This window comes from Spinacia oleracea, chromosome 6 (genome assembly GCF_020520425.1).
Source record: "Spinacia oleracea cultivar Varoflay chromosome 6, BTI_SOV_V1, whole genome shotgun sequence".
NCBI lineage: Eukaryota > Viridiplantae > Streptophyta > Magnoliopsida > Caryophyllales > Amaranthaceae > Spinacia > Spinacia oleracea.
In genome coordinates, this window is record NC_079492.1 from 144,104,988 (window position 1) to 144,122,753 (window position 17,766).

Genomic DNA, 17,766 nt, shown 5'->3' on the forward strand with positions numbered 1-17,766 from the left:
TCTAAATTTGTAGTATCAAATTTCAATAATTTTTGCTAATGTATAATGGAGTAAGAGATGTGAAAGGTTGAAATTATGTATTGGCAAACATAAAAGTTAAAATGTTGAAACTAAAAGTGAACGGATGAAATGTCATTCTATAATTGTATCAAATTTTGATGTTGTCACTTACAAGTTTAAAGTTTCATAGAAGGATTGAAAATTTCCAATCTATATGACTAAAGATCACAATTTTATTATAGACATCATTATTTTTCGTCTATTCTCGATCAATGTATCCTGCACAATCACATGCAGCTAGAGTAAGTATTGCCCCTATGGCTCATTCGGACAGGAAAAAAAAAAGACTTAAGAAGTGAGTAAGAATCTTACATAGAACAATTGAAGTCTCCATTGATAGGAGGAATTTTGATCTTCAACCCACACTGTTGAGGTATAGCAGAGATGACTGAACCATCAATCTGACCTATGAGTGGCAGTACAGACTCGAGACACTCGCAGACTCCTCGTCTTTGTTTCTTCTTCTTCCCATATTGCTTCCAAACATAGTTAGCACCTTGACAGCAAAAACTCGAGGGAGATGAATATTGCTTATTAAGGTAAGATAAACACGGTGATAGCTCGTTAATCACCTCATTACACGGAAGTGTATCTCCTCCCGTTTGTTCTTGGCTTATCACAGAGTTGTAGGAAAGCATTAAGAGAAGAGCTAGGAATATGATGATAAGGTGACTCATTTTTGTGTGTTTCAGAATTTTAACTCTGATGTTTGATAGTTAAGTGTGTGTTTAAGGGTTTAAATATACAAGGTAATTCCCTGATTTACTGATTGGAAGCATGTAGATTACATGACTTCATGATTTAAGGGGATTTGTTAGGTTTCTTAAGCCATTGTTTTTCGGTGTTTTACTGGTTCACACATTTTAAGTCTGGTTATCAGTTGAGTATAAGTGTTTAAAATACTGGAGAAGAAGAGCAGGGGTTAAGGGAACAGAAAACTGCAAACAGAGTAATAAAATGCAGAGGCAGCCTAAGAGTTACACTAACAGAACCCAAATAAAGGGGAAATTTGGGGTATAGAAGGACTTTTTGGTTGATGTACTAAGAAAACCTGCTACATGCTAGCTATGGACCTTATGTTTTTGAGACACGGCCACACGGGTAAATCTTTGTTCTTTTCCACCTGGTCAGGTCTGACTTTTCTAGTTTCTGGTCTGATCTGGTCTAGTCTGTTCTAAATGTTTTGTGTTAGTGTTTTTTGCTTTTTGTGGTCTAGGTCTGATTTTTCTGGTCTGATCTAATAAGCAATAAGAATATGTGCTGAGGAAAATTTGAGGCGTAGGAGTGAAACTTGAAGTATTAGGTACGCATTAGCCTTGTCAAAGTTTGAAGGTCCGACACTGGTACTTAAGATGATAAAAAGAGTCGAAGACATCATTTCTTGCTTGTCAGTGTATTGAATTTGATTATTTTTCCTTTGTTTTTGTTTTCTGAGGGGAAGGGAACTGATGAACCTTTGAACTATAACGATTAACGAGCTAATAAGAAAGATCACAGTTAAGGACTGAAAGGTACATTGACAGATCGAGGTAAACAATAAGTATAACTGCTTTGAATAGCAGTGTTGTAATCTGATGAATACAATTTGTGTCTGTATAACAACTCCCAAAATTTTACTGCACAAAGATGCTCAATAACTCTTTTTTCTTTCTTTTTTTCTTCCTAATTCAGAGGAAAACTATGGTATATACAAGCAACAATTAATCAATAACCATGATTCAGACAACAAGATAAAGAGATTTTAAAGGACGGACCAGATTGAATGCTCTAGCGACCACTACCAGCAACCCCAGAGGATGATTGAGGCGAGTTCCTACAAAGAGGGCAAGTAGCATTCATTCTAAGCCATTCATCAATACAGTCAGCATGGAAGTAGTGATTACATTCTGGTATAGACCTCAAAGCCTCTTTAGGCTGATACTCTGACAAGCATATAGGGCAGATGTTATCACTGGGTTTTGGGAGTCGTTTACTTTCTCCTAGTATGGTTTTTGGGTATGATTCTATGGTGGGAAGATCGAGGCCTAATGTTAGGATAATTGGTTGAGGGAATATTGAAGGTGAGGATTCAGTGTTTGTGTAACGACGAGTCTGATTACGACGAGCACTGACCCTGCTGCTGGTGTAGAATGTTAAACCAACAATGCATACAAGTCCTGGTATTCCTGCTCCTAGTATTAGGCCGTATTTGGCGCTTTTTGGCAAGCCTGAAAACATGTAAATGAATGGTTAAGAGTTAAGAGCATAGTTCTTGAGGCTTTAATTATTGAGTTATCTCAGTTAGTAGAATTATTGTTGTAACAGAAACTGTGCCCCCGGAAACAGCTTCAAACTTGTACACAACACTTTTTCCCCCGGTTTCCTATGTTACTCGGACTCTTATTTCACCACAAATACCCACGTCCGTGTCAGATTCTCGACACTTAGATATGGGTATGAACACTGCGACACTTCATATTGGACCAAAATCATGCAATTTTTTCACAAAATAGTCGTGTCGGACACTTGGACACTTACCCGTATCCGATATGGATATCGGAGTCCAGGTAATATAGCTTGTTTCTACACACTCCAATTTTTTTACTCCTCACTTAGCAACTAACTAGTCTACATGTGTAACGTGTCGTTCCCAAGTATGAAGTTTGTTTTGGAACGGACAGAGTACATGGTAAGTTACAGGTAATAGTCTCACATCAGGGCACAAGTCCGGGACCCTGGACTTTCCTAAATTAGAAAGAGGTACTAACTTATAAAGCCCAATGCCCTACATCCACAATCCAAAAATCCAAAAGGCTTGTCTAGAATTGACCCCTCTCCATGACCTTTGGCTACCATTACTACCCTACAAATTTACAACTCTAAAAGGTCAAAAAATGCGTAATGGGTGTGAGTTGTGTAAAAAGACATGTAATGTAAGAAAACTAGAAAAGAGACAGGCACACAGAGGGGTTTCGGCACACTAAAAAGTGATTTTGGCACACCTACTTTGAAAGCACGTGAAATTGTGTTGTCCTGACATAAAGGTGTGCCAAAATCAGTTCCCCACGCAGAAGAATCTGATTTTTACAGTCATTTATTTTGGTATGTCTGGTGGGCCGGGCCGTTGTGGCTTGTGAGTATCGCACAAAATTTGACTCTCACAAGTCACAAGTAGTCACAAGAGTGACGAAACCAACTTTTGGAGTGGCAAAATCAATGCCTATAACAAGCATGTAAGGGGACATCGCATATGTTTCGACTTCAACATGGACACTATAAGAAGCGTACTGCGTACACATCCTCACATAGCTTTCGACCCTCAACATAAGCGTACACTTAAAAGGAGCAATGAGTTTCTAATTAAGAGTTTTACACTTGTACTCCATAGATACTCATTTCTATACTCCATACATGGTAAGAGCCAAGAAGTAGATGTCAATTTCAGTGAGTCATGAGTTCATGACACATAAGAAAGCAAAATGACACCAATTAAAACGTTTAATACAGAAAGAAAACCTCCTCAGCCGACCTACCGTGACATACAAGTGAAGTGAAACTCATTTTACTAGAGCACATTAGTTGACATGTCCACATCTCAAAACCTACCAAGATAAGTTCATATTCCTTTTTTGTTTCAAAATTTAAAGGTTGCTAACCTAACAATGAATTTCTATAATCAAGGCCATGTCACTATACTCATTCACAATCTGAAATTAATATGACCTTTATTTTACCATATTTGCGTAGTTTCTTTTTGCACAATAACCAATAAAGTGGGTAGGTGATTGAAGTTGCATAGTTTTGCCCATGTGATTAGAGAGGGGGAAATGTTAAAAAGAAAAAATGTTTTATAAACGGGGAAGAAAGGGTAATTACGACATTTTTCCCAAAAAAGTTACTATAAAGGAAAATGATCCAGCATTGTGAAACATCCAAAAAAAAAAAAATCAGCCACAGAGTATGTACTACGTAGAAGTAGAAGAGTATGTACTACGTAGAAGTAGCATGTATGAAAACTTAACTTCGTTTTAGAAAGATTCGCAATATCAAAACATATCAATTTCACACGAAACACCTAATGGAAATACATAAACTACTTTTTCCTGATTTGGATAAATGATTTAGCCATTTTTAACAATCGTAATACTAGAGTCTACAGACTTACAGAGTAAGAGTTAAAAACAAATTTGTATTTTGGCAAACGCCAATTAGGGAAAATGGCCCATTGCAAACGCCAAAATTGACAACACCACCATAAAAATTTGACTTTTAGTCTTTGTTTTTCATATTCAAAGAGTTCGTTGCTGTTTTTTAAAGAAACCCGGAAGATTGTAGATGACTTTTGAAAACAACATGAGAGTTGGTATTGCTCTATGCATCATGTATTCATGTGAACAGAAACATACATATTTCCTACGACTACGTATGATAAGTGGAATTTCACATGATTTCACCAACCAAAACAACTCTACAGTCTTAGCAGTCTACACTCTCGCACTTTCTAGGAATTTTCACTTTTTATTCAGTATCACGCTAATCAAACAATCACTAAATAATTATCATTCTAAAGTTTTCACTAACATATAATGATCATTATTCATAACGTAACTTCAGAGTCAAAGCTAGCCCGTTAACTTGGACAAAGCATAGTTTATACTCCACCCCCTAAATGAAGTCACTTTGACTTGCAAGCTCATAAAGAAATGGCTTTTTTATTGACCTAGAAGGTATACAGTTTATTTGGGAACAAAGGGAATAATATAAAGAAACGGTCCATAAGTACTTGAATGGGGTGATCGGTCTAGCTTGCTAGAGTCTGGTCAAACAATTTGTGGTGTTAGTGAAATACTATCTCTGTCCCTTAATACTCGACCTGATTTGACTTTTTGCACTATTCACATAATTTACTTTGACCCTATTTTATTTATAGTATATGAAAACAAATGTTAGCATAATATATTGTTGGCTTCATCTTAATATATATTTTCAAAATATTTATATTTTTATAAGTTTTTATAATATGTAGTTAAAGAAATTGATGGTCAAACTTGCGCATTAGCAAGCGTGTCCGGTCAAAACAGGTTGAGTATTAAGGGACGGAGTAAGTATTAAGAGACGGAGTGAGTATTTTTTTAGCTAACATGAACCCAATTGCTCAAGATCTCGAATAAGACTGTAAGACTAATTAAGAGATCCCTACTCCCGGCCCTATTCCTCATATCAAACAGTAAAAAACCATCTGAAAGTTAGTATGAACATTGAACCCTCTGGATTCCGACTCGAGTCTCGAGCTAAGTTAATGTCGCAAAGTGGGCATGTATAGCAACTTTTTTAGGTTTACACGTTCGTCTAGTTAATGCCACAACAATTTAAAGATAAAGTGCCCTTATATGCTATTCTGTTCCACCTATTGATACTTTGATAGCACTAATTCTAAAAGACTAAAATAAAGAATCAAGATGATACGGAAACCACCACAACCAACCACTTTTTGGTTTAAAACATTGTAATAATTGGTCCCTCTCCAAGGTTTTGTTCTGTTTGATTTATTTCAGATAAAATTAGTGTGTCCCGGGCGTTGCCCCGGATTTTGACTTTTATTCAGATTTATTTGTTGTAAATATGTGTCCATGTATATGATAGGTCGTCATAGAATTATGGGGTTACACACAAGATTAGTTGCCGATTAATAACCTTCCAAGCTGAAACTCCACGCTTTATTACCCCGAATGCATGTAATATGTTCTATAAATATTCAACCACTTACTCGTTATTACGTTCTATTACCCTGAGTTTTTTTTTTTTAGGCTTAATCTAGAAAAGTAATAATTGTACATTTATAAATTGAATAATCATTCCCTTTTTTGCATTCACTTCTATTCAATTTGTTGTTTATTGTAAAAAGATCATAAATATTTATATAGAATATATAACACAAGTTGTAGGTTGGTTAAGATGGTTGGACGTTGAACTTTTAACAAAGAGGTCTGGTGTTCGATCCTTGCAGATACACATTACTCAAATCCATGGGATAATACCCGTTCCTATAATCGTACCCGTACCCGTATTGCTTCTCAGGCCACCAAAACGCAGCGTTTACCCTGTCGATCATCTCACATTTCCACTCCCCTTCTCTCTCCAACATCTTCTCCTCGGCCGCGCGACCGAACGCGGCCACCACCGTGTAATTCCCGCCACTCATACACGAAACTACTGAAGTATCCCCGGGAAACATGCTCATGTCCAGCGTCGTCCCATTCGTTCTAGAGCAGTTAAGGAAAGTGTAAGGTGATCCGTAAGGGTAGAACCTGAAAGAGTCTGGCCACCTATGGTTTAATTCAAGGACCCGTTTAGGGATGCAGCGATTCGGGTCGGATAACAAGAGGATTTGGTCCAGGTATGATATTTCCCCAACAATAAGGTGACCGGCGTCACCTAGAGGAAAGAGTGTCTGACCGTCGGAGTTGCAAGTGAGGCCAAACCAGGGGAACCCGCACCTGGCGGTTTGGTTTTCGGGTACCCAAAATGGGAATTGGATCGGGTCATTTACGTTTTGGTTGCAATAGAAGGGAGAACAGAGTTCAACTGCTTGTAGGTGTTGTGTGAAGAGGAGGTTGAGGGTGAGGATAGAGAAAAGTAACGGAATTCCATGCATATTGAAATTTTGTCTACTTTTACTACCTTATTTGCACAAAATCGGTTCTATAGGGTTGTACCTTATGCATTCTGAGTTCTGAACTCAAAAATTGCGCAAGGAAGTGAGATTGGGTTATGGAATTCTGGTTATCTAATTGGTGGTAGTAGTTTTGGTGTATTTTGTCAAGGGTGATTAGTCTATGTACAAGTCATTTTCTTGGATAAGCATTAGTCCCATCTCAATACGTTTATTCGAGTTTTCAACATCTTGTACTCATGTTTCAACTATCGTTTTGTTCATCTCATTTCAGGGAAAAAAAGTTCTACTAAATTCAGATAATATAAGTTTCGGAAAAAATAAGGTTACCTAAATACAACTTATAACTAAAATGAGTTTGATGAACTTAAAGAAGTTCAGATAAGATAAGTTTAGAAAAAATAAATGAAGGTAGGTGAATAGAACGCACTCCAAAAAAGTTACTTCATATTGTTTACCCCTCATACTCTCATAGTCCTTCGCAATGTACCGCAATAATTCAAAGATATAACACATTGATAGACTATTCCGTTCCACCTATTGCTACTGAAACCACTATATAGTTATATAGCCACTATTTTTGTGGTTCCACAATCTACACCACTTTACTCCTATTACGGATTTAGGGGGTGTTTGGTATGACATTTTTTAGCGCAAGAAACGGAAACGAGTAACAATTGTCGTTACTTTTTGTTTGGTCAGTGATGGGAAGTAACAATTACCGTTTCTTGACGGTAACACATCCCCCCATTTTGTTTCTGCTCAAAAACCCAAGGAAACAAAAACCGTCTCCATTGGCTCAAACACTCATCAACCTGTCATTCATCTATCTTCATGACCATTTATCATCAACCTTTGATCATCATCATCCACCATCAACATCATGATCAATTGAAACGGTTCAAGGGTTGCAGCATTTGATCATCATCATCCACCAACATCATCATTAACATCAACGGATTTCTGGGTTATTTGAGATTGATCTGTTTGTTTTCATGATGATTGAACATGACGATTGATGGTCGCGATTTGATGTTGATGGTGGATGATGATGATTAACGGTTGTGATGATGGATGATGGTAATAGCTGATGACTTCGTGAGCCATGATCTGTTTTTGATGATCTGCTGTAATGATTTTGAGTTTTGATGGTCTGATGATTTTGTCATTTTGATGATGAATAAAAGAAAAAAGAAAAAGATCAAAGAAGACGAAAAAGACAGAATTAATTGAAGAGAAAATAAAAATAAAAAAGAGTTTGCTTGTAGTTAGAGGAGAGAGACGTGTGAAATGGATGAGAGAGAATTGTAAGTGGAGGAATCTTGTGATTAACAGTACCAATGTTTTCATTTTTCTTTTTCCTTTTTTTTCAATTGAAAGAAATATGCATAATAAATGAAAGTAGTGTTTCCTTTCCATTCCTTTACTAATCATTCCAAACAAAAAGAAAGGGAATGTATTATAATTGTTTCCATTCCATTATAATACCAAACAATCATTTAAGGTAACATTTTTTATTACCATTTCCCCTTCTTATCAAAATCCTTTCCATTCCATTTCCAGTGAACTTACCAAACACTCCCTTAGGGAGTACGTGAGTAATTGAGTAGTAATTAGTTCTTCCTCTATTAGTTTCATAATCACATGCTAGGATGCTACGATTTATATTAAGTTGATCTAGAATAGTGGTCATTTCATAAATTTCACAAGTTTAACAATCGAACTTCCTTATAATCCTAAACAATACCCTTATTAGTACGAAGTATTGGAACATTAGACATGGCATTGAAAAAAGTTAAAAGAACAGATTTAAAAATATATTGGGACAATCTCTTAATAGTTACTCGCACCGTCTATTAATGAAAACTCGCACCGTTTTGACTGGACACACTTGTCAATATACAACTTTGACCATCAATATCTTTAACTACATATTATAAAAACTTATAAAAATATTAATCTTTTGAAAATATATATTAAGATGAAACTAACAATATATTATATACTAACATTTATTTTCATACACTAAAAATAAAATCGGGTTAAAGTGAATTATGATAATAGTGCAAAAAGTCAAAATAGTGCGAGTATGAAAGAAGAGAGAGAGAGAGTATTTAATTACTTGTAGTAATACAGGGTATTTACTCAAGACGCTTGAATAAACTCCCATTTTAAACAAACAAAAAAAAAACTCTCACAAAAATCGATCAAATGCAGTAAAAACAAACAAGGAAAAAGAGTGACACTCACCGGAAGAAGAAGAGGCAGGAATGTAGCAAGCAACTTCGAGGCCCGAATCACCCACCAACCCACAAGACCCACCACGAACCATACAATCACCACAACCCGGAATATCCCAACCCAGTTGCACAAACACATTACTCAAATCCATGGGATAATACCCATGCCTATCGTAATCGTACTCGTACTGCATCCCAGGCCCCCAAAACGCAACGTTTACCCTCTCGATCATCTCACACTTCCACTCCCTTCCTCTCTCCAACATCTTCTCCTCGGCGGTGCTATCGAACGCCGCCACCACCGTGTAATTCCCGCCACTCATACACGAAACTATTGAAGTATCCCCAGGAAGCATGCTCATTTCCAGCGTCGTTCCATTCGTTCTGGAGCAGTTAAGGAAAGTGTAAGGTGATTCGTAAGGGTAGAACCTGAAGGAGGAAGGCCACCTATGGTTTAATTCAATGACCCGTTTAGGGATACATTGATTCGGGTCGGATACTAAAAGGATTTGGTCCATGTATGAAATTTCCCCAACAATAAGGTGACCGGCTTCACCAAGAGGAAAGAGGGTCTGACCGTCGGAGTTGCAAGAGAGGTCAAACCCGGGGAACCCGCACCTGGTGGTTTGATTTTCGGGTACCGAAAATGGGAATTGGATCGGGTCATTTGCGTGGTGGTTGCAAGAGAAGGGAGAACAGAGTTCTGCAACTGTTAGTAGGTGTTGTGGGAAGAGGAGGTTGAGGTTGAGGGTGATGATAGAGAAAATTAACGCTAATCTATTCATTATTGAAATCGTGTCTAATTATACGACCTTATTTGAACACGATCAGTTATATAGGATCCTATCTTTGCATTATTGAGTTCTGAACTCAAAATTGTGGATTTTTGGGGCAAGGGAAGTGAGATTGGGTTATGGAATTTTGGTTATATTATTGGTAGTTTTGGTTTATTTTGTCAAAGGTGATTAGTCAATGTGCAAGTCCTTTTCTTGGACAAGCATTAGTCCCCTCTCAATACGTTTATTTGAGTTTTCAACTTGATGTACATCAAAGCACTATTATATTCTCCTTTTTACCACTTATTTCGGAAAAAATAAGATCAATTAAGTTCAGATAATATAAGTTCATAAAATAACATGGCTATTCAAATGCAATTTATAAGTAAAACGAGTTATGAGAAGTTCAGATAATAGAAGATCAGAAGAAAAAAAATTGAACATCAGGTGAATAGGAGTAGAACGCATTCAAAGAAAGTTATTGTTTGCCCCTCGACTTCTTCACAATGTACCACAACAATTCAAAGATACAACATTCTTATAGGGCTACCAAAAGTCTGAAATTTTGTGGTTCCACAACACTATCACGGAATAGTACTAAATACTTCCTCCATTTGTTTCATAATCGTAGGCTACGACTTACTTCGTATATAAAGTTGATCCTAGAATAAATTGATCATTCTATAAATTTCGCAATAAAAATCAAACTTCTTTATAGCCCTATAATACCCTTATTAGTACACGAAGTATTGAACTACTCCGTATTAAACATTAAAACTGACCCAAAAGACCGGAACCAAAAATAAATGGCGTCCTTAAAATTTACTCCATCCTTTTTAAACAGTTTCATATACTATTTCCGGCCTACTTTTTAGCGAGTTATATTTTCATATTTTGTTAACTTCTACATTAAAATATTACATTCAAGGTCCCTACTCCGCGCGTAAGTTTATTATTTTTTCCGTTGAACCCACATATCCTCACAGTCAGTATATTTTTTCACAATAAATTATTTACCCAGTGCCAAACATTTCTAATAAATAATTAAACATCCACCACTATTATTATTATTACAAGAAATCAACTCATCTTCCTTAACCTCTTGTGTCAATAAACATGTACTCCGAAACATGAGAAATATGATAAACATGAGACGTGTATCAGGTAGCAATTTCAGATAGCTGAATAAAAACAAACAAGGAAAAAGAGTGACACTCACCGGAAGAAGATGACGCAGGAATATAGCAAGCAACTTCAATGCCCGAATCACCCACCAACCCACAAGACCCGCCACGAAGTATACAATCCCCGCAACTCGGAATATCCCAACCCAATTGCACAAACACATTACTCAAATCATCAATCGGGTAATACCCGTGCCGGTACTCATCCCCGTGTCTGTACTCATACCCGTACCGCATCTCCGGCCACCAAAACGCAGCGTTTACTCTCTCGATCACCTCACACTTCCTTTCCCCTCCTCTCTCCAACATCTTCGTCTCCGCCTCATGATCGAACGCGGCCACTACTGTATGATTGCTGCCACTCATACACGAAATTACTGAAGTACCCATGGGAAGCACGCTCGGGTCTAGCTTCGTTCCTGAGCAATTAAGGTAAGTGTAAGTTGATTCCAGAGGTCCGAACCTTAAAAGGGCAGGCCACGTATGGGTGAAGTCAAGGACCCGTTTAGGGATGCATTTTTTCGGGTCGGATACCCAGAGTAGTTGGTCTGGGTATGACATACCCTCAATAATCAGGTGACCGTGGCCGGAGTTGAGAGGAATGAGTGTTTGACCGTATGAGTTACAAGAGACGTCGAACCCGGGGTACCCGCACCTAGAGGTTTGGTTTTTGGGTACCCAAAATGGGAATTGGATCGGATCATATCTGTGTTGGTTGCAAGAGAAGGGAGAACAGAGTTCATTAGATGCTAAAAGGTGTTGTGAGAAGAGGAGGTTGAGGGTGAGGAGAGAGAAAATTAACGGAAATTTATTCATATTGGAATTGGTGGGGCGTTTACAACCTCACTTGGAACAGGAACTATATGATCGTATGTCTGCTAATTTTTTGATTTTTGGCGCAAGGGAAGTGAGATTGAGTTGTGGGATTTTGGTTATTAATTGGTGGTAGTAGTTTTGGTTTATTTTGTTAATGGTGATTAGTCAATTTACAAGTCGTTTTCTTGGACAAGCATTAGTCCAATAGCCCCGTCTCAATACGTTTATTTAAATTTTTCGTATTCTTGTGCTCATATTATATTTAAAGTATCCATTTTTATTATATCATTCACACGCAGTGGCAGACCTTGAACGGTTTTATGAGGGGGTCGGTAGAAAAAATTTAAGCAATGTACTATGTAATTATACAATTATACACAAATTTTTTTTTGGGGGGGCGTGACTAAAAATTTTCTAGCCACAACAAAGATCCGCCCCTGTAAATCACACGTTGTCTCTGGACATCTTATCTATTACTATATACGTAGTACTAAAAGAGACACCAGGAATGACACATGTCACTACCTGGTGCGATTTTTTCCCGCCAATTTTTTTTTTTTTTAACTTTTTTAAAAGATTTTACTTTGCATTTTTTTAGGAAACTAAGATAAAAATGAAATAAAATATAATTGAATTACCATCGATAGAATATGCAGTTATTTTGTAAATATTATGTATTAATTAGATTCCTAATTAATAGCCTCATATCACGCTATTGTACAACAGATAGTTTGTATATATGTTGATGTCCTTCATGTACCATCCCGCCACCAGATTGGTGATATTTTTACAAAAGGTCTTCCACGTGTACCTTTTAATGATTTTCCGGACAGTCTTAGCGTACGACAATCTCCCACTTCGACTGCGGGGGTGTGATAGAATATGCAGTTATTTTGTAAATATTATGTATTAATTAGATTCCTAATTAATAGCCTCATATCACGCTATTGTACAACAGGTAGTTTGTATATATACTGACAATACACAATCAATGAAAATCAGGGGAATTATTTCTCACAACCACAAATGTAACTACGTAGTACATGATATATTATTGGAGGAAAGATGAATCAATATAATTTTCTCCTTTACAATTTGATTTTATTTATGTATTGTTATAACTTTTAAATTAATTTATATAATATTGAAGAATTGATTTCTAATGTTAGTCTAATAACAATACACAGTGAGTATATATGGATGTTAATTAAAATAATAATAAGTGGTAAGTATACAACTATATAATCTTTAACTTTGTACTCCGTATTGTACTAATATGCATATTTAGCTTATTTTATACACTATAAGTTCATACTTTTGCATATATTCTTTTTACTTTCACGTTTTCCTTATATCACAAGTCTTTTATTTAGATACTATTGAAATAATAAAATATTTTAGTAATAACCGTACGTTGCACGGGACCTAATCTAGTATGATTTATAAAATCTTGTTAAATTTAGGTGTTAAAAAAAATTGTCATGGTCAAGTTTATTGCTGACCTCCTGTTAATCGATTGTCATTAATACATAATGAAATACAAAAACAAACAATTTGGTCTTATATGTACTCCAATATGTCTATTTCAATCAATTGTCATTTATTTAATGGATTAAGGTTCAGTAAAAGGATTTGGGCTATTTAGATAAGGCATGATTTGTGACGGTGAAGCCCATTTATTTAGTTACTTGGTGATCCATAGCTAATCTCTTTTTACGGAGTACCATTTAGTCTTTCACTATACTGTGTCTTGTAATAATTAATATATAGATAGCTATGCAGTATGCACCCATCTATGCGTGTATATGCAATTAAGCGATCGTGTTTCTGGAAAAAAAATTACATGCCTATTCTATATAAAATACCCATTTTCTCTCTCCTCTAACCTCTCACCATTTTCTGAATCATCAAAAACCTCTCACTCTCTCTCCTCCATTGATGTCACTCCGTCTCTCTCCTCCCAAACAATCCAGCCTCCTCCCCTCCACTTTTCGTCGTCGCCGTCGATTTTCTCTAGCTACGACCAAACAACCGCGCCACCGCCTTCTCCGCCACCGACGCTAACGCCTTCTCCGAACATCGACGAACGCTTCTCCGAACGTCGTCGCTAACGCCAAAGAAACCTGGTATTATTTCTTTTCATTTTCATTTTTGTTTGTGTTTTTCTTTAGTTTAATTGCGTTTAAGTGTTAATATCCAAAATATATTAGTTCGAAATTAGTTATTTCGCCCATTTGTATTTAGATCTGAATGTTTTTTTTGATTCCTTTAGATGGAGTAGTTCAATTAGTTGCGGTAAACTGGTATAATTTTTAATGTTTCGATTCTACTTTTTAACTTATTTTCTTTGATTGATTAAATTTCAGTTTCAGCAAAAATTATAATAGGAATTTCTGATTTCTGTAGATTAATTTTATTATTTGGATTTTGTTAGTTTCATTCTTCAATTCCAGTGAATTTTAGTGTTTCAGCCTTTAAGATCTATCACCTTGCATGTTTAATTTATAAAGTTCGATGTTCAGAATTGTAGAATGAACTACACATGGTAGCTTGATAATGTTGTTGTTGTTAGTATATTTTGGTTAGGATTGTCGTTCTTGGTGGTTGTGTTAGTTATTTCTGAATATTAATTCTGAATTTGTTATGTTCAGTTTATAATTTATCATGTTCAACTTATACAAGACGATGTTCACAAATAATAACACTTTTGTGTGATGTTCATTTTCTCAAGTCTCATGTTCAACTTATAAAAAATTATGTCCAACTAAATTTAACTTATATAACTTATAAAGAATTATGTACAAAATCATGTCCAACTAAATTTAACATATAAAACTAATACTACGTATATGTTAAATACGATTAGTTTACTAATATTGGTTCACTTTTTTTGTGAATACGATTAGCTTACTTACTTTCCTCTTGAAATGCAGACCTAAAAATAGTTAGCCGACAGTTAAAGGCCTTGGAAATGATGAACTCTACGAAAGTAATCTAGCTTCTGTGTGTAAGTTGTAAAGGTATATATGTCAAATGTTCCTGCTGTGTCTTTGAAATTTAATCATGTTCAGATTTTATAAGTAGATGTTCATTATTTTTAATGATCTGAAGTGGTGTTGTATAAAATTTGTCATGTTCAAATTGTAACCGTAGATGTTCAAATTAATATTGTTGATGAAATTAATAATAACAATATATTCAGTTTCTCAAGTCTCATGTTCAACTTATAAAGAATTTTATTCTACTAAATTCAACTTATTAAACTATGATATGTTTATAAATAAGAACACTTTTGCATGATGTTCAGTTTTTCAAGTCTCATGTTCAACTTATAAAGAACCGTGTTCAACTAAGTTCAACCTATTAAAGAAATTAATGTGATTTGTATTGGAATTGAAATTTCAGGAGTTATAAAATTGTTGATGGCGTTTTCTTTGATAATATACACTGAGAATTTTGTGTAAGGTAGTGGATGAGTGTAAGGATACTTTGTTTTTGGGTGTTTCCTCGTAAGATGAATATGACACTAAAAAGTGATCCCCATTTAGTTTATAATTTATCATGTTCAACTAAATTCAACCTATAAAACTATGATATGTTCAACTCTTTCGTGTGATGTTCAGTTTTTCAAGTCTTACGTTCAATTTATACAAAATTATGTTCAGCTAAATTTAACTTATAAAACTAATATATATTCAAACTTTTGTGTGATGTTCAATTCAGTTTCTCAAGTCTCATGTTCAATTTATAAAGAATTATGTACAGAGTCATGTTCAACTAAAATGCAAGCAGCAACAGTAAAAAGAAGATGTTTGTTATTCTTTACTAAAATATAAAAAGTGGCGTTGTCTAAATATTGTCATGTTCAGTTTATAATTTTTCATGTTCAACTTATAAAATATAAAATTTAATTTATAAAAGATGATGTTCAGAAATAAGAACACTTTTGTGTGATGTTCAGTTTCTCAAGTCTCATGTTCAATTAAATTCAACTTATTAATTAAACTATGATATTTTCATAAATAAGAACACTTTTGCGTGATGTTCAGTTTCTCAAGTCTTATGTTCAACTTATACAGAATAATGTTCAATTAAAAACATTATGATTTTCCTGCAGGAAGAAAAAGTTCAATAAGAATGCGACAACAAAAGAAGAAGGCTGATTTAGAAATGGAAGATATGGTATTAAGAGAGGCTGTAAGAATTGAAGGCAGGAGCAACCAAAAAAGAATCTACAAATAAGTAAGAAAAAGAAAGAGAATAGAGATCGTTGTGGCGAAAAAAGTGGAAGCCGAAAGGAAGGAAGCTGAAAAATTAGAAGCCTAGAAAGAGAAGAGGCAACAACCACTAAAATAGAGGATGGAGATAGAAAATAAATGTCATGTTCATTTTCTGAACATGAATGTTCATTAAATTACTTTAAATGTCCATTTTTTTGTTCCTTATGTGTGCTTCCAGCTTACTAAAATAATGAGATGTTTTTTTTTCTGGAAAACATGTGTAATAAAAAATTTAATTTTCTTTTTTTAAAATAAAGGAAACATAATAATGCACTAAAAAAAGAAGGCTGAAACTACTAAAACGAAGCATTGAAGCTCATATGCATGTAGAATTGCATGCATAGCTATGCAGCCAAAAATTTGGGCTGTGTCTTGATCGCGCGCGTCCCAAGGCAAAAAAAAAAAAAAGTAAACATAAGAAATGCTATTGTAGTTTAAGTGTATAGTAGATGATGGAAAAGTCATTGTATACCTAAAGATGGCCGTGGGCCGGGCCGACCCGATGCCCAACCCGACCCGACACGAAAAAAGCACGGCCCGACACGAGCACGCAAAAAGCACGGCCCGGCACGGGCACGAAGTCGTGGGCTGTGGGTCGGGCCTGGGCCTTACTTCTTTGGAAAAAGCACGACAAGGCACGACACGACTCGACCCGACACGACAAAGTACGTTAAATTTAGTCAAATTAGCCTTAGGCATGACACGAAAGCACGTGGGCTTGGGCCGGGCCTGGGCCTTATTTTTAACTTTTCGGCCCGGCACGACACGAAACAACGTGGGCCTGGCGTGGGCCTGGCACGGTTAGGCCCACGACCCGTGGGCTCGCCACGAAGCACGGCCTGGCCCGGCCCACAACCATCTTTATGTATACCCCCTCCGTCCCTTAATACTCGCACCAGTTTGACCGGTGTGGAGTTTAAGACATTTAAATTGACTTATTAATTTAATAGGTGTTAGTTGATAGTGGGGTATTTTTTTTAATATAGTTAGTGGGAAATTGGTAAGAGGTGGAGAGTGGTGAGTGGGGGTGTGAATTTTTAAATGATTTTTTGTAGGGAATAGGGGTGTAGGTGGGGTTAGTAATTAAGTAAGTGTGAAAAATAATACGGAGTATAATATTGGTAGAAATTTTCATTTATAGAAGCAGTGCAAGTATTAAGGGACGACCCAAAAAGGAAAGCGGTGCGAGTATTAAGGGACGGAAGGAGTAATTGTATTAATAAATTGAAGGTATACTTAATGCATTCACTGATTCACATATTTGTTAGGTATTGATTGAAGAAAAATTAGTTTGGAACATGTTTTTTGTGGGGTCCATGCATTTCAGGCCCGATCTCTAAGTCTTGAATTATAAAAATTTCAGTCTCTTATCTGGACCGATTTAGACCGATGAACACCCCTAGGCGAAAGCCCTGAGATCGAGGAGAGAGACACTCCCGATTACAAATTTAAAATAAACTCTTCCTCAATAAAGATCTGGCCTCATTTCGAGGTTATGAAATCAAACCGCGTTCTATTGTTAAGGATTTAAGGTTGATCGTTTACTTTTCTTTTTGCCTTTTACTCTAATAAAGCATGACATGGAAAGTTGGACTAGACTGAATGATGTACCATAAATACCAATTCCGCAGGTCATTCCCTTTACCTACCTAACAAAAGGTTAATTGAAACTTAATTTCCGTTTGTTTAGACAGAATATCCTTTTCTCGAAAATTCTCAAAAAATAACTTTCCATTTTCATTTGCTTATTTTTTTAAA

General features: G+C 35.8%; 4 protein-coding genes and 2 long non-coding RNA genes across 6 annotated transcripts; 2 read left to right on the forward strand and 4 right to left on the reverse strand.

Moving 5' to 3' along the window:
• Window positions 1-117: 117 nt before the first annotated feature.
• On the reverse strand, window positions 118-988 carry LOC130459107 (probable non-specific lipid-transfer protein 2). The gene is made up of 2 exons (XM_021990964.2): window positions 373-988; window positions 118-279 (listed from the first exon to the last, which is right to left on the reverse strand). The coding sequence occupies exons 1-2, from the start codon at window positions 735-737 to the stop codon at window positions 270-272; spliced, it is 375 nt and encodes a 124-aa protein (XP_021846656.2). The 5' UTR covers window positions 738-988; the 3' UTR covers window positions 118-269.
• LOC130464219 (uncharacterized) lies at window positions 977-1,870 on the forward strand. The gene is made up of 3 exons (XR_008924567.1): window positions 977-1,161; window positions 1,277-1,589; window positions 1,732-1,870. It is a non-coding gene; the product is annotated as an uncharacterized lncRNA (long non-coding RNA).
• On the reverse strand, window positions 1,552-10,948 carry LOC110786411 (RING-H2 finger protein ATL20-like). Its single transcript, XM_021990963.2, has 2 exons — window positions 8,963-10,948; window positions 1,552-2,267 (listed from the first exon to the last, which is right to left on the reverse strand). The coding sequence occupies exons 1-2, from the start codon at window positions 9,735-9,737 to the stop codon at window positions 1,828-1,830; spliced, it is 1,215 nt and encodes a 404-aa protein (XP_021846655.2). The 5' UTR covers window positions 9,738-10,948; the 3' UTR covers window positions 1,552-1,827.
• Window positions 2,274-8,956, reverse strand: LOC130464218 (uncharacterized). Its single transcript, XM_056833682.1, has one exon. It carries the CDS (start codon window positions 6,692-6,694, stop codon window positions 6,014-6,016), a length of 681 nt encoding a protein of 226 aa, XP_056689660.1. The 5' UTR covers window positions 6,695-8,956; the 3' UTR covers window positions 2,274-6,013.
• On the reverse strand, window positions 9,198-11,728 carry LOC130464217 (putative RING-H2 finger protein ATL21A). Its single transcript, XM_056833681.1, has 2 exons — window positions 10,948-11,728; window positions 9,198-9,336 (listed from the first exon to the last, which is right to left on the reverse strand). The coding sequence occupies exons 1-2, from the start codon at window positions 11,726-11,728 to the stop codon at window positions 9,311-9,313; spliced, it is 807 nt and encodes a 268-aa protein (XP_056689659.1). The 3' UTR covers window positions 9,198-9,310.
• Window positions 11,729-13,605: 1,877 nt separating this feature from the next.
• LOC130464396 (uncharacterized) lies at window positions 13,606-16,281 on the forward strand. Its single transcript, XR_008924797.1, has 3 exons — window positions 13,606-13,854; window positions 14,662-14,748; window positions 15,846-16,281. It is a non-coding gene; the product is annotated as an uncharacterized lncRNA (long non-coding RNA).
• Window positions 16,282-17,766: the final 1,485 nt, after the last annotated feature.